General features: G+C 41.9%; 2 protein-coding genes across 2 annotated transcripts in view; one reads left to right on the top strand and one right to left on the bottom strand.

The window, feature by feature from the left end:
- Positions 1-9,641: 9,641 nt before the first annotated feature.
- Positions 9,642-11,798, top strand: gchfr (GTP cyclohydrolase I feedback regulator). The gene is made up of 3 exons (XM_030759096.1): positions 9,642-9,799; positions 10,395-10,489; positions 11,182-11,798. The coding sequence occupies exons 1-3, from the start codon at positions 9,764-9,766 to the stop codon at positions 11,309-11,311; spliced, it is 261 nt and encodes an 86-aa protein (XP_030614956.1). The 5' UTR covers positions 9,642-9,763; the 3' UTR covers positions 11,312-11,798.
- A 3,552-nt stretch (positions 11,799-15,350) lies between these two features.
- Positions 15,351-22,536, bottom strand: part of dnajc17 (DnaJ (Hsp40) homolog, subfamily C, member 17) — a 34,645-nt gene continuing 27,459 nt past the window's right edge. The window contains exon 11 of the mRNA XM_030718800.1: positions 15,351-15,595. Coding sequence (XP_030574660.1) covers positions 15,470-15,595 — 126 coding nt within the window. The 3' untranslated portion in view covers positions 15,351-15,469. The remainder of the gene's footprint in view (positions 15,596-22,536) is intronic.

Below are 22,536 nucleotides of genomic sequence, written 5' to 3'. Positions count from 1 at the left end.
CTCTTGGATGGTGCTTTCAGCTACCACATGCCATCTGATGTGGTCAAATAGCTTGCGATGAAAATATTGTGTGTGATTATCCGACATTAGCGCTTAAATGGGAATTTTAGGCAAAACAAAACAGAACTATTATTTGATCCTAAATGTCACTGATGTGGGAAGGGGGAGCGGCAACTCTTTCCCAATTTTCTGGATAAGCTTGTGACATCCCCCTCAGATAAGTGTTGGGAGTATCCAGATAAAGCTTTCCATGTGGTATGTTCTTTTTCTGGCTCATTCCCTTTTCCAAGCTGCCAGAGACCTCTGTTTAATGGAGTGGTACAAGGAGTAAAAGGGGGAGTAAATGCTGGAACTTTAGAGAGGAACACTGAACATGCATGAAGGAAAATAGTCCTTCCAAATGACTGAGGAACAGAATGTGTAGTATGGGCGAGTAGCCAAGCCAAACAGCCCATGGGGGCAAAGGGGAAACCATAGCAGGGGTGGGGAGTGGGGTTCAAATAAAGTATATGGAGGGTAGATGAGACAAATGTCATTACAGTACAGAAATGAAAATCTGAAAAGCCGGGAGGGAGTATGGGAGTTGTAGGAGTGTTTCCTTTGAGGAGGGGATCAGGGTCTGTTTGCACAGCAATATTTAGCCTCCTTTTTAATGGTGTTTAGCATCTTTAAAAAAAAAAAAAATACATGTTCACGCGCTCACCCTCATGTGAAAACATACTGTATACTCGGTATTCGGCATTGCATACATTATCTCTATTGCTGCTCACTTATAGACACACACTCAGCCTCATGGGTGCTGTTTTCTGTGCAACGGTATTTGCTGCCAAGTCGCACAGCTTGAGCAGCAGGGAGGTCCAGAAACCCAGAGGGAGATGGTACGTGACAGAGAGCAGGCTGTATGCATGTATGAATGTGTGTGTGTGTGTGTGTGTGTGTGTGTGTGTGTGTGTGTGTGTGTGTGTGTGTGTGTGTGTGTGTGTGTGTGTGTGTGTCAGACTGGAGGAGCCAAAGTAGATTTTCTTTGTGAAAAAGTCTGCGAGCATGCACAAAGGTATACAAATGTATGATGTGGTTTGAGAATTAATTATGCGAATGAGTTTGTTTTTGTGGAAGGGGAAAGGATAGGAAAGACAGTACACTGACACAGAGGGCAGAACATCTGATATCCATATGTTCATTTGGCTAAAACCATTTTAATCAAGTTTGTGGCTTCATGGAGCCTAAGTAGCTGCCTGTAAAATAAAGAATACAGCAAGAGGCGCACATCCATGTGCTGTGTGCGTGTGTGACCGATCGTATGCACACGTGTATACAGACTGTGCCTGGTTCCACCACAGAGTCAGGGGGAGAGAGGAGCGGGCATATGAGATTCATACTGCATCGATTGCGCTCTCCAAACTCTGAAAGTGATTTTCTCACTGTATCTTTCAGGAAATGATTCATTAGGCTGTGGCCCAGTTGGGATCACTCTGACATGGAATAAGAAACAGCTCCTCACCTCAGGCTGGTGCATTTGGAGTGCGCACTGAGACAAAAGGGGAAGATGGGAAGCAGCCCATGAAGGCAATGATGTGAGGAGGGATTAAAAATGGCAGCAATGGATGCAGGCTGAGGAATGAAGAGTCGGGGGGTAGAGGAGAGGAAGGATTGAATGAAGACAGGGAGGGAAGGGGATCGGGGGGAAGCAGAGAGGGAAAGGGGAGCCTCTGTGGCTTTGAGTCAGCGGTACAACTGCTCCCAGACAAGCTCCTCTTTCCTGGAACACCACAGGACAAGTCAGCACGAAAGAGAAAAACACAGTGTACTAATCTTTCTGAGGTCATCTTGAACACATCTTTGTCAACTGTTTTAGTATCCTGTCTCAGCACTGAAGCACTCGGGGAATTAAAGCCAAGGCAGTACATTCAGATGAGGAAATTGTGGTTTGACCTCAAATTAATTCCGAAAAGACTAAACAGAAAGGCATCCCCAGACTGCAGCGAGATAACAGTGCAGGTATATATTGAATTAAAGCTTTGTACTCCCCAGATTTCTCTGATTAAACAGGTTTTACTTTCCACAGTAGATGACATGTTCAATGTGTCAAACTCAGAAAAATCTGCATTATGACCAGATTCATTTAAAATCTGATACTGGAAGTTCAGCATAGAAGGCACACCCATGTGATATCCACAGCTGTGCATGCTAACACTGTTATTGTCTGGGGGTGATGAATGACCCCCTTATGGTTATACAAAGCTGTCATAGTTATTATACCACAAATTTAATAAAACAACACATAGCTTAAAATTACTAGTTGCTTTTGACTGTGTTATAAGTACTTGGTTAAGCTGAGAAAAATGTAGTTTGGGTTAATTCACACCATCAATACTGGATGGTGACAGATGACCCAGTGCAATGAAATGTCACCATATTATTAGTCTTTATTACAGACTCAGTGATCCAGAATAAAAAAACAAAACAAAACAACAACAGCATAAAATGAAAACAAAACACAAGCAGGAAAAAAAATAAAATAAAATAAGGTCATGGTCGTGCAGTGCTTTGCACAGCAAGCTGGTCCTGAGTTCAAATCCACCATCTGGCCGCGGCCTTCCTGTGAGGATTTTGAATGCTTTCCCCATGCGTGGGTTTTCTCCAGGTATCCCGGCTTCCTCCCATGATCCAAAGACATGCAGTTAGTGGGGTTAGGTAAACAGCCCATGAGTGTGAATGGTTGTCCGTCTCTCTCTGTGTTAGCCCTGTGACAGACTAGCAACCTGTCCAGAGTGTACCCTCCCTCTCGTCCTATGGCAGCTTAGCTTAGCTCCCCTGCAAACCTGAATTGGATAAGCAGAAGAAAATGGATGGAGGGACAGTTATAAACAGCCCTTGCGAACCAAAACTCTGCTCCTAGCTATCTGTAAATGTCCACAGTGCTAAATTACAAAGACTGGCTGCTTTATCAGCTTTCTCCTTAATGTTCGGCAATAACGAAACAGAAAACAACAAGCCATGGATCACACAGCCTGTAAAACAAATGGGAAGCAAAGAAGCTAGCCTAATACTGGCATGTTTTTGTGCAGGTGGGGCCAAGAGAGCTGTCTCACCATAGCCTAAATGCAGTGCACCAGTGAACAGATGCCAAATGAAAACTTGTGTGTCTTTAAGACACCAGTGGCTTTGGCAAATCCCCTCTTGTTTACTCACTCACTGCTCCCATTTTAATAAGTATTAAAAAGTACCAGGGACTTCTGAAACTTTGCCACGTACAATACACTTTTCATCTCACTGTGGAATTTTATTAAGTAGCAAAAACGTTCTCTCAATCAAAATGACAGAGACTGCTGGTCGGACGTGAGGAAGATCCGACTTTTGGGGAATGCAGCGTAGTTTAAAGTAGACAGAGGAGTGTTGAAGACAAACCAGACTCCTCCTTGAAGTGGTTAGAGGTGGGATGAGGGAGTATAAGAGAACAACTGAAGATAAGAAAAAGAGGCCTGGATTATATGTTAAGCCTCATTACTCAGCCTCCCACTCAGTTTAATCAAGTGAGAGATAGAGACAGAACATGCGAGCCTAAATGGCACGAAGAATATTTTTCTGTGTGCATGTGTGTGTGCGCGCGCGTGTGCGTGTGTCTGTGTTCATGTGCAGCAGTGTGGGTGTCCCTGTTTCCCCAGAGACTCCATGCTTCAGTTGAAGCTTGTAATAAAGCAGCAAATTATGAATTAGATAAGTGTCACTGAGCTATTGGTCTGGGAGCACAGCAACCATCCCAACCACACTACATTTAAGAATGTGACTTTCTGCCCTCAGCTTCATCTATCATCTTGTAAAACCATAACAGTCTGTGTGTGCGTGCGTACAATTTGTGTGTTTCCAAGAAATCCCACACACTTACTCACGACAGTAAGACCGACTTTAAAGTACCTCAAACCCAGTAAACGTGTTAAATGGTCAGACTCGGGATGTGTTCAATCAATGGATTCAGACCAAGACTGTAATTTACTTGTTATTTGTCACAAGAAGACAATAAAATCATAGTGCCAGATGGTAATTTATTGTCATCCTTCGCTGAAGTGGTGTTTTGCAGTGATTCTGGTGATAGGTTGCTTCTGGTGGAGTTTGTGTTCATGTTTTCTTTTTTTTTTCTTTTTTGTACATTATTTGTCTGCCACACCTGCAGTTCCACATCTGAAAATCTAGTTTTTCATTTGAAGCAAGAAGGCCACGACGTACAGTGAGGAAATTTCTTAAGAGACATTGATCGGAACAAGCAACTCCATGACATCATTGTCACATAATTTACTCTCATCTTCTGGTGTTGTCTTTCTTCCTGTGTAACCAGGGCACGTGGAGGACACATCTATTTATTTTTTTCTTACTATAATGTTGACTGCCAGCTGTGATATTAAATGCTACTACAGTATCTACAACCCCAAATTCAGAGAAAGTGGGGACATTGTGTAAAATGTAAATAAAAAATTAGAGAGGCAGAGATTCACTAATCTGCAAAAAACTGTTTATACATTGTGGAAAAATTTCAGAATAATGTTCCTTAACATAAAATTGTAAAAATCGCATCATCTACAGTACATAATATCATCAGAGAGAAATCTCTGTGCAAAAGGGACAGGGCCTAAAATGAATATTGGATGTCTGTGATCTTCAGGCCCTCAGGCAGCAATGCATTAAAAAAAGGCATGATTCTGTCATGGAAATCACTGCATGGGCTCAGGAGCACTTCCAGAAATCACTGTCAGTTAGCACAGTTTGCTGTGACTCTATCATTGCAAGGAAGAAGCCGTATGCTGACATGATCTAGAAATGCTGACATGACATCTTCTCTGGGCCAAAGCTCATTTAAAATGGACTGAGGCAAAGCAGAAAACTGTTCAGTAGTCAGACAAATCACATTTTGAAATTCCCTTTGGAAAACGTGGATGCTGCATCCTCTGGACTAAAGAGAACTGAAACCATCCAGCCTGTTATCAGCGCTCAGCTCAAACCATCTCTGATGGTATGGGTGTGCATTAGTCAATACTGAATTGGCAACTTGCACATCTCGAAAGGCACCATCAGTGCTGAAAGGATATACGGGCTTTAGAGCAACATATGCTCCCATCCAGATGACGTCTTTTTCATGGAAGGCCTTGCATATTTCAGCAGAATAGCATGACTTCATAGTGGAAGAGTCACAGTGCTGAACTGGTCCGCCTGCAGTCCGGACACCTTTCATCAGTTGAAAACCTTTGAAACATCATGAAACAAAAAATATGACAAAGACTGTTGAGGACTGTTGAGCAGCTAGACAAGTACGTGACAACGTTCCTCTCCCAAAAATCCAGCAGCTGCCCTCCTCAGTTCACAGATGTTTACAGACTGTTGTTGAGAAAAGAAGAGGCTACACATGTTGCTGCCATCAAATCCAAAATGACCCAATTTTTTTCTTAAGTGTAAACATTTGATATCGAGGGCTTGGAGCCAAAGGGGCGTAAGTGACATTTCGCCAACTTTACAGGAGAGCCAAAACAAAAAAAAAAATGACCATAGTTTGCTTTTAATTTGTATACTGATTTTAGTTTTTTTTAAGCATGTTTCTTTTTACAAATTAATGACACAATGCTTAATGAACAATATTCTCTTTGTCATAAATGCACTTATGCCCTTTTAGCACCAACTTCTTCTGTGCATTCAGATTTAAGCCTTTTGGTTTTGGTCAGTTTTGACCAAAATGTCACTTACGCCCCTATGGCTCCAAGCCCTCAATATGCTTTCTGTGTTCTATTGTGAAAAATTACAGGTTTATGATATTTGCAAATCATTGCATACTGTTTTTGCATTTTACACAGAGCCCCAACTTTCCTGGAATTGGGGTTGTAGATATAGTGTTGTTCATTTAGCTCTCACCAAAGTGATATGCAGCAGACATTTGGGCTCTTTATTGTGAGGATCTGACAGTTTATTAATGGAAAATTGTGTTGGGCTTTGAATTGAAGGATAACATGATGTGTCATTCTAGAGCTGACACACACTGCTAATGTATTTAACAGTTTTCAAGAATTACAACCACGAATCAAGCATAACTAAAAGATGTCTAAAAGTCACCAAGTCTAAATATCATCCTCTAGCCGTTGCTGCCCATCATGGCACGTCATTATAAAAACACATCACACTACACAGCTGTTAGGACCAGATTTTAATGGAAACCAGAGATCTTCGCACAATGAAGGGTACAATATCCTGTCTTTCTGTTGTCGTTATGCATTAAACAAAGCCAAGCTGTCCCTTTGCTCTTGCCCAACTCATTGTCATGGTAGTTATTCTAAGAGAAGCCATCCCTTGTGTAGTGAAGCTGCAGTGATACACTGAGCAGATTACCTCTGCCGGACTTGTTCATAAACAGCAACCACATGCTGCATCGTATAATAAAAAACATTCCAATAACCACAGGCCTGATGAGAATCATGATTTGAATCAGTCCTATTGGTATGCACCCATGCTGTCATTCCTCTCTCTGTCCAGTTATCATCACGCTTACCTTTTCTTTCACCCTGTCCTTATATGCTACTTTCCAGAGACAGACAACGTTGTTTGCAGTAAGTCTTTAATTCTGAGGTTTATTAAAGATTAAGGCATGCTTGGAAGTTATTTAACCCTTTAACAATCCTAGGACCCTTATACGGGCCCAAATACATGTGAAAATGAACCCCAGGAATGTTAAAGGGTCGTGTTGTCAAAAAGTAAATGGTGCACAGCCTCTCAGTTACTTATAAATCCCAAAGGATTTCTATCTCAGACTGCTGTTCTTGGAACCTTTAAGATAAACTGAGATATCTCCAAGGGCGTTTTAAGAGAATGGCTGTTCTTTTTACAGCATCAACAGTAATCTACATTAAGAAGAGGCAGCTATTCCAACTAAATGATCACTGTCGGGGTCAAACCCTCAGAGCACGACGCTGAATAGAGCAGGGAATGCACACCAACAAAAAGAGGCTTGATAGCAGATGCATTCAAGACCTCTTCTCTGCTCCTGTTTATTATGTATCATGTTGTTTCATATTCCAGTCAATCCCATTTGCAGTAACCCAAATGGACATCCTTCTCCTCGCACAGAATCAAGCTCTAAATTGAGGCGATGAGAGAAAAGACGCAGTGTGTGAGAAAGTGCTGCTCCAAATATTTGATGACACTTTTCTTCATCACCGGGAGAAAGTCTCCCTAAACAAAACCTCCTTTTTCAGCACGCGGAGCCACTGAAACCGCATCCTGGTGTTTCTCAACAAAATGTTAACCTGGTGACAGCCTTTGTGCATGTTTCATAACGATGTGCCTGCAGCATCGTCTATCAGTGAGCGCAGCATGACAAAGTAGGAGGCGAGGTGAGGTGAGGTGAAAACAGAGACGGAGGAGGAGGAAAGAGCTGAACCTTGCTGAGGCTGCTGGGTAATATCGCTGCAGCGCGGAGATGCTTTATGTAAGCTGCAGGGTGAAATCTGGAAAAAAGCAGAGGAAAGGAGGTCAGTGATGTATCTCCTTGCAAACGAGAGACTGTGAGGCTCCTAGGAGGAGAACTGGGCTGCACAGGCAGTTGCAGGCACACAATTATAAAGCTCTAAAGAAAAAGTATACGGCCTCGCAACGCAGTGATTCATCACAATTAAACAAATGTAAACCTATACCGTGCACAAGCCTAACACCCAGTCTATCAGAGAGGTGCCTGCTGTCTGTGCTCTCCCTAAATCTCTCAGCTGAATAGCGGAATAATAACTCCAACATACACCTACAGTAAATCGTGAAATACACACACTGCTCTATAATTCATTCCTATTCAGCTCCCACTCAATGATTTAAAGCGATTGCTTTAGCAGTGCAACCTTTCAGAGCAGGTTTTCGCCCACGCCTATTCACAGCAAGTAAATCCATCAAACACATTTAATCATATGAAGCTTGATATTGTGTGTGGGATGTCCGACACAATGGGCAGATTAGCCATAAAGTTTTCTTTTTAATTTAGGATGACTGTTTCTGTTTAAAATATCACATGTTAAACAGGCTGCCCTCAACTTGAACACAATTTAGTGTCTTGGCTATATGCATTTTCATGACCAGTGTGTAGAGAAAAGCGGCTTTGATGGAAGCGTTCCGGCAGCAGGCAGTCGCACTTCAGCTGAGAGGGCTAAAGCAAAGGCCTCATCAAAAGATCAAACTGCTTCCTGTGGACCCACCAGGGATGTGCTCCACTGTCACCACAGGGTCACGGAGGAGGTGACCCTGGACTCTATTAACTAGCAGCAGATGAGCGAGTGCAGGAAGACACCACAGGAGCACAGGAAGTGGCTTGGTGCATAGGAACACATTTGGAGAGAGGGTTCTTTTTTGCAGGGGGGGGGTCTCTAGTTTGTTTTTGGAGCCTCTGCAACAACTGCTGCTTTCCTGTTTTCTTTCTCGCAGGAGGTCTTAGCAGTTGAACAGTGACAGATAAAAACAGAAGAATAAATCCACTGGAAGACTCCTTTCTTTTGCAACACAAATGATCAAAATTAAAACTGATTCTACTGAATACAAAAGCATTCATTTGTAGCAACAAGTGGCAGCTTTTCCCCTGAGAAACAGTAAATGACACTGATCTTGGAAACCAGTAGGTGGCAATCTTCTTGCAGTCCCTACCGAGCACAAACGTCAATCTGAATGAAGGAGACATATGGTAAAGGCTCTGTATAATGTCAGAATGCATTTAACACTGTCAAGGCAGACCCATCTGACAGTAAACACCGTTTACACAGACTCGCTAGACTGCTATTAAATTTAAGACAAATATGTGGCACAATCTTAAAAATACATTTGATTTCATGGTAAACCACTTTGGTTTGAATTATGTCTTCAAAACTGATTGCAGCACAGAACATTTCTGAATCTGGTTTGCCTGGATGCATGTCTGCCTACCATCACGATATTAAGCAGTGATCAGGCTTTAAATTACTCTTCCCGCTGAGCATGGCATGCAAAGCCGAAATGAGAGTCCATCGAGCTTTTCTGGTATCCACAGGAGATTACATTCATATTACTGATCTTATCAGCGTTCCCACCATTGTTGCTTTTCTTTGGTCTGTGTCTTTCATTTCCCTCCCAGTTACAAGACTGATCCAAAGTTATTATTGCTGAACTCAGGAGGAAATTAATAAATCTCTGTGAATGAGAGAATTATAGAAAGTGTAGATTTAATGTAATGCAAATGCATTAAGTAAGCTATGTAACTGGACAGACTGTCCACTAAAGGTAATGTTAATGAAACTGCATTTCTTCGCACTACAGTATGCAGCCTGAAATGAAAGGGGGAAAGGTGTGTTGTAGGTGTGTTATGGTTGAAATATAATTTAATAAATGTGTGGTTTACTAAACAAGTTCCAAGCCAAAGAATTGTGAGATTTTAAAGTGAACTTCTGCATCATCAGAAGAAGAAGAAGAAAAGCTGCTTATTAAATAAAACTTTCGGTAAGCTCTGCAACAAACAATAACATTTCCTCTCGTACATGCACATCGGCCAGTATTTCTCATGTCAACAAACCAGCGATCCCAGTTGAGCAAGACTCTGTGCGGAGCAGGCTGGTGACAGATGCTGAGAGAGGGCTTGTGATTGGCTCGTCGCGGTGGGTGTTTCCGCATTCCGCCAAGCGCCGTCAGCCGGAGCGCGAGTCGGAGAGCGCACCGTCGCGTCCGCGCAGAGACCTCTTCAGTCACTCCCGGGGGAATTACGGAGCGAAGCCAGCGACCAAGGATGCCTTACATGTTCATCAGTACACAGATTCGACTGGTGTGTATCTCGTATATGTAAATGACTCCGCATCATGCTGTCATAGGAGGCGCCTTTGAGTTGCAGATGTATTTATTTGGCTGCACAACACTGCGCGCACTAGCCTATTAATCAGTCAAGGTTGTCACTTGTCACCTGCAGATTGTTGTTATGCAGTGGCCTGTAATATTCGGCATGCTGGAAAAAACAAAAAAAACAACAAAAAAAACAGTCAAGGCTACAGAAGGAGTAAGCAGTGTGCGTGGGACTTTTTTTTTTTTTTTTTTTTTTTTTTTTTGGTGCCACGTAAATTAAAAACACATGTTGCTCAGTTGTCGGCCTGTTGTTTGCGCATGTTCATTTTGTTGTCTGCACGACTCCAGCAAGCTAATTCCGTAGCCTCTGAATATATTGGATCATCTATTTTTATCCTATTCAGATATTAGAGATTATCATCTGCACCTGCCAGAGGGCTGCAGGTGTAACCAGGGAGAGCTGCACAAACAATAGGCAGCGCCTATTGTTTTAGCGATGCAGTAGTTTTTTAATAAATCTAGAGTATATTATAAGGTAATATAGGTGCTGTGCAGGTAATATACTTAATGCTGTCTTGCAGGAGAATGGTCCAACAAATGTGGGGGATGAATTTTCGGATCCAGTACTCATGAATTACCTGGGAGCAAGGAAAACAACCATGCTGGGAAACAATTTGTGAGTACTGAAAATGTGAATGTGTCAGTAACTGTGTTAAATATAGTGTCAAATTTGGGAAACACCCAAGGATAATTGGTAAGTTTTTAAGTTCTGTAAGCATAGTTCAGTGCAGGCTTTAACCCACAAAAGCACCACGGGGTAAATGTTTCTTACAAGACTCACAGAATTTTTCTCCTGATTGAATTGTTTTTGTAAAACCATTTCCACCACTGATTGTAAAAAGGTAAGATTAAACTGAATGCTGTTCCATTCTAATGTTGAACTACACACACACACACACACACACACACGCAGAATTAAATCCCAAGTGTACTGTAAATGTGCTCACAGTGGGCAGCATCGCCATATTTATGCACTTAAAACTGATGCTTCGTTCATGTTGGCAGTTAGCATGCACATGTTGACGGCAGAGCTGAAATCAGGTCATATAGAGGAAAAGGCTTCAGTGTGGTTAGAGGGAAAGCTGCTGCTTTGCAGCTTTGGAGTAAACCGTTCAAGGTGATGGAATACAGATCAGGGAGGTGTTGCCATTGGCAATCTGATTCAAATGAAACAAGGTGTGGAAGGAAGTGAACAAGCACTAGAACAATTAACAGTGCTCCGCTTTCCATGAAAAGTTTACTGAGAGACACAGAAATCCCCCCACATCTGTGGAAAGCAGAATTGCTCTGTGTTTATGCTCCTTTCAGTTCCGAATACCACGTGGACGAACCACCTCGCCTGGTGCTGGACAAGCTGGAGAAGATCGGCTTCCGTGTGGTATCCATGACAGGTGTGGGACAGACACTGGTGTGGTGTCTTCACAAGGAGATGGAGTGATGGGTCACGAGGCTACTGTATGTGTGTGTGTGTGTGTGTGTGGGGGGGGGGGGCTTCTATAAGCTTTTTAAAGGGTGAATGAATTATGTTCTACATGCAAGATATTGACAGCTATAAAATAAGCTCATAGTCAAGTAAAAGTGAAGTAGGTAAAGTTGAGATTATTCCTTACATAAGGTTTCAGATTACCTTGAAGAGTCGGGGCAATAATTCCAGAGGATTTACAGTATCCTTTGTCAATACTCTTTACCCCAGTGATCAAGTGTAGGGACTGAAGTAAGTTTATTGTATATATCACATAGCCCGTCTCGCTTTTTTGTATGGAAAACACTAGGCTACATATATTTGTACTTGCATCACTGTGTAAAGATGTTTTGGTTTTTTTTTTAGCCAATGTTTAAAACTTAATGATGTTATGATTGTGGATTGTGTACTTATTATTAAAAGACATCAGTTTAAAAAGAATTAAACACTATGTGTAATCGTCTGAAGATCTGTAAAACAGATGCATCCAAAAGATCAAACATAAAATACGATAAACATTATTGTTACTTGTTGTGGGTTGTTACGGCTCTGTGGGGCATTACAGGGATTCTACATGTTGAAGATGAGACGCTAGCATCGCAGGCACACGGAGAGCAGAAGTCTGGCTGTGTGAGCCAAAAAACGCTGGGTGGTTTCATTACAGCCTCAGGTCTGCCAACAAATGTCTGGGGCCAGCCCGGATCACTAGCCCGCAAACCAGAAATGTTGCCAACTAGCTCACAGCCAAACTCTTACCAGACCTGCTGCCTCACACATGACTTAGCATCCACCTCCCCACTAAAGATCAAAAGGAGACGGTGCTTCCCAGTCCTGTGACCACAGACGTTCCAGATAATGTTTGCATGCACCACAATGACTGGTTCGATATGCGCGATGTGAGGAAAACGGGGAGGAACGAGATACTGCGAGGATCCCATGCCACTGCCGTAATTGGTGATATGACAGAGCAATAGGCTCATCCATCCTGGTTTGCATGCAGCACAAGCCACTGTGGGCTCGGGGCAGGGTTGGTGGCGAATTATTTCCTGTAACTGTATTTCCTCTTGTCATTTGGATAGTTTGCGTGTTCCTTGTGTGTGGTTTTTTTTTTTTTTGTATGTGTGTGCTTTTGTTCACATTGTTGGGATATTGAAAGAGGCTACACATAAACAAAACCATGTGATGAGGGGATTTTGCAGAAGGAGAGGCGCAGATGTCTCCCAACACACCACTGCTGCTCTCCACAGCTGGACATTGTGTAACAGCCACGGCGAGGCAGCGCAGGAGTGGCAGGGAGATGGATAGCTAGACTGGATGTTGTGAGGCTGCAGTGTGGCTCCTAAATAACACAATGACAGGAGAAAGCATGGCTAGACAGGCCTGCAAATACAGACACGCGATTACGCCATAGTCCCCCGAGGGACAGGGAAAAAACAGACTGTTTGAATGGATAGATGTTCCACAGTCACAGGACCTTGTTACAAAGCCCAGGGGTGACCGCAGTAGTCTGGCACTGTAAGGTTTGACTTCATGTGGTTCACAGAGCGGTAGCGTGTCACTTCAGAGAACATAAATGAGCAATACAGAATCTAGAATCTTCTGGATATCTATTACATAAGCCTATTGTGCAAGAGTTTACTGTAGGACAACAAAATCTGAAGTTTGAGAATTTGTTTTTGAGGTCACCATCGGAAAAGAAAAATTTCCAATTTTAATTTACGCTGGTTCACGGTCTATGACGTGAGCCATCAAAGCCAGGGGTGGAGAGGGGTGTGTGAAATGGAAATACTGAGATTGGTCACACTGAAACAAGCACAGTCGTGGCTACAGGTCTGCTTGATCTAGACAGGAGCTCAAAGTATGGGTCTTTCATGAAGGATTAAAAAAAAAAACTTTCAATTAATAATTAAAACAATGGTGCTTTGATTTTGCAAAAAAAAAAAAAAAGTCTTTTTACTGACAGTTGGATGAGAAGACTGATAAATCTTGTGTCTGTGTGTTCAAGCCTAAGTCAGAGCCAAATTGGGGGGGGTTATGCGCCAGACTATTTCTTGGCTTGGACCAGTAACTTCCCAGAGTCTCCACTGGTTACCTCACAATGACGGCATGACTCCAGAAAGTCATCTGCCAAGAAATAGTTCAGCACCTAACAGCCTGTCAAAGTGTTGACTTTTATTTTTTGGTGATTAGACTTACCCACAATAAAAATGTGTTAATTAGTGGGTTTTAAAGCAGCTAAGAGTGGAGGCAGGGGTTAAAGTGGGATTTGGCAGATGGAGGAACCCTGAGATCAGGTGTAGCAGTGCAGCATGGAGAAAAGAATTACTTAGAAATAAGTCACATCATTTGCTTTGTGAGCTCCGGCTGACCTGTGCCACTACTGATATTCACTGCTCTTTGTGAATTTAGCCACCTGAACTCATCAAGATGTAAGCAGATGTTTCACAAGCTGTGTGGCTGATTTCCAACCACTAGACAGCACATCATCCAAAAATATCTGCTTTAAAAGCTCTAAAATGAATTAGGACATCACATGTACAGCAAGCTTTAAATTTCCAGTTTATCAAATGTCACTTGCTGAGCAGTTCTTACCTTTTAAAATATGCTCCCATCTTCCTTTAATTTCCTCTCTTTAATACATCTTTCTCCATCAGTGTCAGTTTTTTTCTCCTCTCTGAGTGTAGGCATTTATTTGTTGCTTTGCCTCAGATGTAAGAGCAGCTTTCTCCTGATGTTGTCATCAAAGTGGTTTCTCACCAAATTCTCAGCAAGAATTTCCCATATTTTCCAAAATGTTTAACTTTTTGATATAAAAATTCAAATAAATAGAAATAAAATGTTACATGTGCCAGTATGTATTTGGCACATGGCACACTGTTGAATTTGAAGGGCTTTTGGTCTCTTACAAAGACATCATCCAGTGTTTTCTAATAAGGTAACGTTGTGGAAAAGAAGACAAAAATATAATTGTGTTATTATTCATTTAGTCATCTACTCACTGCTGAGATTTATCATCTGAGGGTCTTCTTGACAGTGACATCCTTACAGCTGTCATGGAGGCAGTCCTAATCCATGCCTGTGCACTGGTCTCAACACGGTTTCCCACACTTTTTTCTACTCTTTGATAAGCATGATGACAAAGATGGGATATCCCTAATATAGGTGGCATAAAATTAAGGGTTTGCATTGAGATTAGGTGTTCAAGTAAAATGCAACTCTACCCCCACACACACACACACACACACACACACACACCCCAGACCTCAGTGAACACCATTTTACAATCTAATTTTTCAGTCTGGAGTAGAAATTTAGTTATGTTGTATACAGAGACGAGGGAAAAATCATCTAAACCACCAGCTCTGTAATGGAGGGCCTCCAGAGTATGTTCACTTTTCATCACACAAGCCCACAAGAATTCCATAAAAGCCTACCTTGTGTTCCAATCACAGCCTGATTGCTGGTTTAAGCATGGAAGAAAAAATGATTTCCACGTAGTCACATCAGAGGGTCTGTGGTTTGGATTCCTACTAACACTCAACTCATTTCACAGGGCTTCTGAATGAGTGTGCAGACAGGAATGATTTTTTTTTTTTAAAAACACATCACACTTGTTTGGCTAGAGTAATGAGGCAGCGAGTAGTCACATCGAACCAGACAATGGCTGACAGATGTAAATTACATCATTACCCAACTTTGATTACGTGTGGTGTAGCACGGCCAATCTCATTGGACTCTTAATACCTTGTTTAAAAAAAAATTATCTACAAATGTATTAGTACTCTGGGATGCTTAATATACTAGCAATCAATTCCCAGAGGGCCCCTTAATGCATGGACCATAATGCAATATTTAAAAGGTATTCCAGTCTAATACGATTCAAATCACAAATGATCTGGGTCTACACAGATTAGCCCTGGACCCTGCTGGATCTCCTTTTGCTATCCTACATTGTCAGAAAAGACCATGACAACAAAATATGTCTTGATTATGAAAATTGTTTATTTTAGCACATATTGTATTACATACAAAAAAAAATAATAAAACAAATAAGAGACTTTATGAAACTAAAGCCTGAAACATTTTTCATCGAATATTTCTCGCAGGGCTGCTACCGAGCCGAGTCCCGTGGCGCTACGACCTGGCAGCTTCCTCCTCGTCTTCTCTCTGCATTTGTTCTATGAGTTTCTGACGTTCGGCGGCCTGCCTCATCCTCATCATCACAACGCTTTCATAGTCGCGCTCATTTGACAGGGAGCCCTACAGGAGTGACAATGAAAACTGGTTATTATAATGTGAAACAGCTGAACACAGACTTAAAAATCAGTGATTCTGAATGGCAGGACTTTATCATCATATTATCATCATATTATATCATATTATCATCTTGTGTATCTTTTTATGACATTTATAGATCAGGTGATCGGTTGATTTAGAAAATCAGTTCAACAGATTGCATTAGTTCTAGCACTTTTCTAGTGAGCAGCATTCCTGTTATAAATGTCCAAACCCCAAGCACTGATGATCCTGATAGCATCATCGGGACTTAAATTTCTCAGACTTGATAAAACATCTGTAGAGCCACAGAAAAAAAAAAAAGGTTTTACCAAAGAGTCCTCACAAGTAAACTGATCTTCAAGTGTAAAATCTGCAGCGTGGTCCTTTGAACAGTCACTGAGCCGTTACACTTTGCACTGCCACAAAGTCATAAGAAAAGCCAAACATCTCTGAATTTTAGATCACGACAACAGCCATTCAAGACACCCATCCATCATTTGTCTAATTCAGGGTTGCCGAAGGGCTGAAGCCCATCGCGAATTTCTCTGGACTTTGGGAGGAGGCTGGAGTACATGGAAGGAACCCACACGGGCACAAGGAGAACATACAAACTTCACACAGAAATGCCCCAACAGGCTGGTGGAATCAAACCTGGAACCATCTTGCTGTGAGGTGACTGTGCAACACCATGCTGCTCATTCTAGACTGACCAAAAAAAAAAAAAAGAAACACTGTCACTGTCCAATGTCTGTTTGCTTTCACAACCAGGCCTTGGAGTGCAGAGCAGAGAGGCAGATTTGGACACATGCTCTCATCTCAGTTAACATTTGCATGACGACATGGTGAACATGCATGAGACAGCAGCCCACAGAGAAACTGTGATGGGGTAATTCCACTGCCTTAGGTCATTAAACCCAAAATGTGGGCTGGAATTGGGCCTGCCGGTTGCTGGCAGGGCTTTGGCTTGGACAACAATGGCAACAGATTATCATACTGTGGGGGAAATCAGAGAGGGCAGCCACTGGCTAATGGCTAATCAAGCAGGGTGGAACACAGTCCAAAAGTCTTGCATGCACGCACACACACACACACAAGTGTGTACACATCTGTGCAGTGACCAGTGCCACACACTGGCCAACACACAGATCCAAGCACAAAAAAAAGACCCTAATGAAACAAGGAAACACTTTAAAAAAATTTAAATATGACAACTTTCATTAAAAATTTACAACCAGGGTTATGCTTATAACGTATATGCAACACAAACATATGCACCCACAGAGATCATCCCATCATGAAGGGAAAGGAAGACCATGTGTGCACAGAGAAAGCCATTGTTTTAACAGATTATATCAAGGAAGTCTGGTGGGCCAAGGAAGTGTCTCTTTAACAAGACAGTGAGCTGCAGGAGAGAGTGAGTGTGTGCATTAAGGACAGGGAGCAATCTGAAGAGGAGTGGTAAGCTTTGTCTATGCACTCGCTAAGGCATCTGGAAAATATCATAGGGAGTCCAGCATCCATGTGCTGGGAGAAAGGGGGTATAGCGTGGAGGAAGAAGAGAAGAGAGGGTCGGTGAGGGGGAAGTTAGCCCCACTCCCCCCTACGCCACCCCTGGATTGAGGAAAGCTGCTATTATCATTCCAATAACGTGAGCTCAAGCTCTCGTCTGACACGTAACTATGAAATATCACGCAAACACCATTAGGTAAATAAACAACTCTTGTAACTTAAAATTAAATAAAACAAGCAAATATACAAGAAACTGTGCAAATGCTCCCTTCCTATACAGCAAATATAACCATGCTCTGTTGTGCCCCCTACTGGACACAATGATGAACTGCACCAGGAAAACCTTCAGAATTGGTATGCCTTTTTCTCAGCCCAGCATGATTACTGGCATCATGGGCAGAAGGCACGACACTAATGATGTAGGGGGAATTCTGTACATTAACAGGTGCTTTATGGGCAGTGTGACGCATTTCTTCTCAGAATGAGGGATGTTTCCTCGCCTCGGGTGTTACAATGTTCATATTTAGCCAATGCATCACTCTGTAACTAAACGGTGTGCATATACGTGTGTGTCGGGGTGGAGGTCGGTGGGTGTTTGGTGTCGTAATACTGGGACCCAGGGTGAGTAGGAAACCACAAAACACAAACAATGGGCCACTGTACAAAGCCAAGGGAGGAGGGTTCAAGGCCACCGCTGAGGTGGAATGGTAGTAAAAGACACACACGCACACCCGCACGCAGACACGCACACATATAAACAAGCTGAGGATTAGCTATGTGACATCAGCACATGGCTAGGCCTTGAAACAGCACACCCCAGTGTGACCCCAGGCCAGTTATGACATCATGAACACCACAAGTGCTGTGATTCAGGCAGCATTCACACACTCTGAAAAAGTCCTTTCCACACACAGCAGGAGGCATCTCTGACTGCAGGTGGCCGCGGCACAAGCTGTCACACCGGCAAACGTGTGAGCGCACGATTGAGGAAGTGTTTCTATCTTTCATACAGACAGAAGAATAAAGCAAGACTGCATCTCTTCAAAACGGCTTCCGTCACAATCCTGCCATTTCATGCTTGAAGGCTTTTCACCTTGCAACCTGACAGATCACCAATTCCAAATTGTGATAAATGGATTACTCATAAACACCATAAACCGTCATACATCTTTAACTAGATGGTCGCTGTGCCAAGAGGCGACTTTAAAAACCTCCAAAGCTTAAGAATGGGATTTTTAACAAGCCTGTACTGTGGTCCCAGCTAAAACATCTGTTCTGATCCACTGTGGCAAAGTTAATCAAGGAACTATTTAACTGGTGTGTGTGTGTGTGTGTGTGTGTGTGTGTGTGTGTGTGTGTGTGTGTGTGTGTGTGTGTGTGTGTCACTGATTTATGAATGGCAAACGCCAGTTTAGAGAAACCAGTGGTAATGCACATGCATCACTGGAGCCAAGGTGAAATTCCTGTGCAGACAAAACCTAAGCTTTTTAAATAGTAGAGGATTAATCATCATTCATTACAGAAATCAGCAGACATAAAAGCCCAAAGGTCTGTTCTACTACACTGCTTTTGCTAGCAAAGAACAAACAAATCATAGAGATTTAGACCCAAATGTACTTCTTGTTTTTAGCCCTTTACATGCAACACAAGAACCTCTTTTATTTGATGGCAGAAGTTACATGTTTGATCCAAGCAGCCAACCTGAAACTACAAAAACCTTAGCTCCTGGAACGGCTGGTTCCAAAATCAAGTCAGTTTCAATACTGTTCAACTTAGCAGCTTTAAGCATGTTTACAGTCTGGAATAAAAAGTTAGTTAAGCAACGATGGTGGAACGAGGGCGGAAGTACCCTAGTTAAAAAAAAAACACCCATCATAATAACTGTACTGTGGGTGATTTTATTTCACTTATTTATATTTTAATAGGTTTTCCATTTGGATAATGGTGAGGCTTAAAATAAAGGGCATGACTGCTTTGATTGCCATGTGTGCTGACAGCTGTAGTCTATATTATTTATGTTGAAGAATGAGTTACTTGTTATTTTGGTAAAGCTTACCCAGCAATATATGATAATTAAAATCAGCAGCACCTGCAATGAGCCAGTTTATGTATATGGTTCTGAAAAGTGCCATTCTGCATGAGTATGTTTAGATACTTTACTTACCTTTTAATTTAAAAACTTGTACACTTGTAAGCTACTTAAGTAGGACTATAACTTATTGAGTAAAAAGTTTTTTCCCCATTATTTCTTCCACTTTGCCAACAAAGGGCAGCATGTCCAGTGGGTTTTTTTTTCCACCATTTTCTAAACTGATTTGATTTCTGATTATTCTGATTTCCCGCCACCCCTACCTTGTTGTTGGTTCCCACTGCGCCAGCACAAACAAAACCCTGCGCTCACCCCTGCTCACCGACGCTAACTGCAGTCGCTCAGCTTCCCAGCTATGTTTGTGGCGTCTTTGCCATTTGGAGAATGTTTTTATGGAATTATCAAAAATTGTGTGGTACAGACCATCAAATCAAGACTAATCAAGCCTAATTAGTGAGCATGTGTATCTGTGCTTTTAATAAGGATGCAGCTTGCTAACCAAGCTTAATATTGTTAGTTAATAAGTCCACCCTCTCATCTAAATATGATCACTACTGGGACTGGATGGGGGGTGGGGGGGGGGGGGGGGGGGCACAAAAAAAAAAAAAAACAGCTTCAGCCAAAATGCTAAAGTTGTAATTAAAAAGAGAAACAGCAGTATATTAAATATACTATACAAATGATATTAAATAGTAATTTCTAAAAAACCTGAGATAAATCTGCAAAGGTGAAAAACTATCATTAGCTTTGTTGTACTCAAAGACACTGCACGTGTGTGGCTGTATAACTGAGTTCATAGGTAGTCAAAGTATTCAACAGAATAAAGTATGTAGGGTGGAGTCAGAAAAGTGCCTTTGGAATCTGTAAAAGTAAAAGATATAAACAGTGAAAAGAGAAATGGCAGCAAAGACCTGAACTCCTGGCGCCCTGGCATTTCTCTTCATGATGGATGAGCTCAGGGATCTTAGAATAGGGAAATGTGGGGGTTTGGTTTCAGTAATATCCAACAATACATCGTTGTAAAAGCAAAATTATGTCTTTCACATTCCAGCCTTCCTGGAAAAGCCCTCTGATTGCAACAGATTTGCTATTAAAACAAAGGAGGCCGAGGGACTGTAAGAAGTCTGAGCCTTGGAGATGTCAAAAGAGAGCTGAGGTATTACAAGAGGAGAAAATAAAGAAAATCACACAACAATTTGAAATTTCTGTGTGCTTTGTTTGTACATCTATTTCCATAACACAGTTCTTTATCCACATTAATATGTAAAATAAACAAAAACAGTACAATTGATCTGTCTGTGTACTGTTTCCATCAACTCGACAATCTACAAAATCATCTAAAAATCACAGCTATTGTTTAATAATTACTAATGAGTCAGCGTCAGGAGACGTTCTCCAGCTTTTTTTTTTTTTTGGGGGGGGGGTCCTGCAAAAATACACAGCAAATTTAAAAAAGGGTATTACAAAAGCCACAAAATTTCAATCATGAAGTGCACACTATAATGACAGAGCTTTCCAGAGGTTGAATTTTGCCCTTTTTGAAGAACTGCTGATCAATTAAGGGGAATGTAAGATACTGCAGCACCCTCACCCTCCTATCTTCTACACATCCAGCCTTTCATTGCCCCCTAAAGAATCTAAATTCTCATAAGGAGACGTGTACTTGCTTTCTTTGGGTGCACTGTAGGACAAAGTCCTGAAGTCAGTTTTGAAGGCAGAATAGTGCCAGAAGGCAAACCTAAATTACCACTTTGTGGTTGTAAGCTTAAACTTCACAGTCAAATTGCAGTTTACATCCCTGTCTGCCCAGACTTATATAAGACCCAGAACATAGTGTTGGTTCAAAGAATTTATTAGGGGGGCACTAAAGATTAGAAAGCAATTCAGTATCTGGCCGTATGTGAAAAATGGTCATGATCTGCTCTTCGGTTCCCGAGTTATCTTGTTGAATGAGGGCCGGAAAAGTGCTGTAAAACATTATGGCAGAGTGAAGTTGACCTTTGACTTTATAGATATATAAAATGTCATCACTTCATCATTTTATCTGAGACATTTCTGATAAGTTCTGTAATAATTAGTGTAAAAATGGTTGCTTTATGGCAAAAAAATCTTCCCATTCTTGGGAAGGATATCAGATCTCCGTTATCTTTATCTAGGATGACCACAATCTTTTCACTTTATTCTTGAATTCTGAGCATTTTTATGCCTGTGTGCTGCTGCCAGCACACAGGCATAAAAATCAATAAACTTTTGTCTAAAACCTAAAGTAATCAGGCTGTTTTATTTTGTTGTGACATTTGGCATACATATACATTACCTCATCAGAGATTTTCGTTTTCAACCAGCCGAGTCATCTGCTCACTGTGTTGGACATGACGTGACTTTAATGTGTTGATTAGAAGCTACTGTTAGCTATGTCATGTGTTGGTGAGTGTGCACTTGGTATTCGGTAACACAACACCTGTCAGATCTCTGTCATGCTGGAATCGTGCAAATGAGCGTCTGCACTTCCTCTTAGTAACCCGACAGCCAAGTTTCTGTTGGAAAACCTTCCAACGGCTAATCACTGAGTCATAACTTTGCAGACCAACCGTGACAATGATGACAAACGCATATCTAAACGGTCCCAGCAGAAATGATAAAAGGACAACTGCTAGAAACTGTTTCAACAGATACAGCTAGGTGGACTGACCATTTTAAGAAGTCTTGCATGCTTAATAATCTGGGTATTTAACTGATGTATTGCACTCTGATTTTGATCACAGTCCAATGTCCTGTATTTGCCACACACGCACACACAAAAAAGAAAGGTTTTTCATATAAAAGAATAAGCCAATACTTGCAGTAAATCTATTTTAAATGCTGGCTGTCTAAGGGCCTTGACACAGCGGAAGCTGGAGTACATACAACAAAGAGCCAGAAGAATATCCACCAAAGCCTCAGTTTGGAATCGCTGCGCCAGTCAAAGCAATATCTGGAAACACTTTTTTATCCTTCAACAACAAAAAACATGCAGCATCCCAGATTTCAGGCCCAGCATAGCTGCATCAAACCACACTGCCCACTATGGTCAGGCCTTAGAAAAGAGGCTTATACAGAAATCCAGCTCGGGCTAAACGCATCAGCCCAGAGGCTACATAGCATGAGAGCACCACTAACAGACTGAGCCCAGCCTTGGTCAGACAGCAGGTCTTGTGAGGTCATACCCAAATACCGCAGATAACACTAGCTCTTCATCCTGATTGTCTTCTAGCATGAAAGCAGTTTTGTGGTCGTAGGTGGAAGGAGGAGGGGGGTTTCTCAGAAGAAGGATGTTCAAAAATGC

This window comes from Archocentrus centrarchus, chromosome 22 (assembly GCF_007364275.1).
Source record: "Archocentrus centrarchus isolate MPI-CPG fArcCen1 chromosome 22, fArcCen1, whole genome shotgun sequence".
In the NCBI taxonomy this organism is placed as follows: domain Eukaryota; kingdom Metazoa; phylum Chordata; class Actinopteri; order Cichliformes; family Cichlidae; genus Archocentrus; species Archocentrus centrarchus.
The sequence above is the reverse complement of the archived record's forward strand: the minus strand, read 5'-3'. Positions and strand labels throughout refer to the sequence as shown.

Excerpts from the sequence above, each read along its gene's own strand:
- gchfr (XM_030759096.1), top strand. The coding sequence starts at position 9,764 with ATGCCTTACATGTTCATCAGTACACAGATTCGACTG. Across the intron at positions 9,800-10,394 it reads TCAGTACACAGATTCGACTG|GAGAATGGTCCAACAAATGT; the intron begins GTGTGTATCTCG and ends GCTGTCTTGCAG. Across the intron at positions 10,490-11,181 it reads ACCATGCTGGGAAACAATTT|TTCCGAATACCACGTGGACG; the intron begins GTGAGTACTGAA and ends TGCTCCTTTCAG.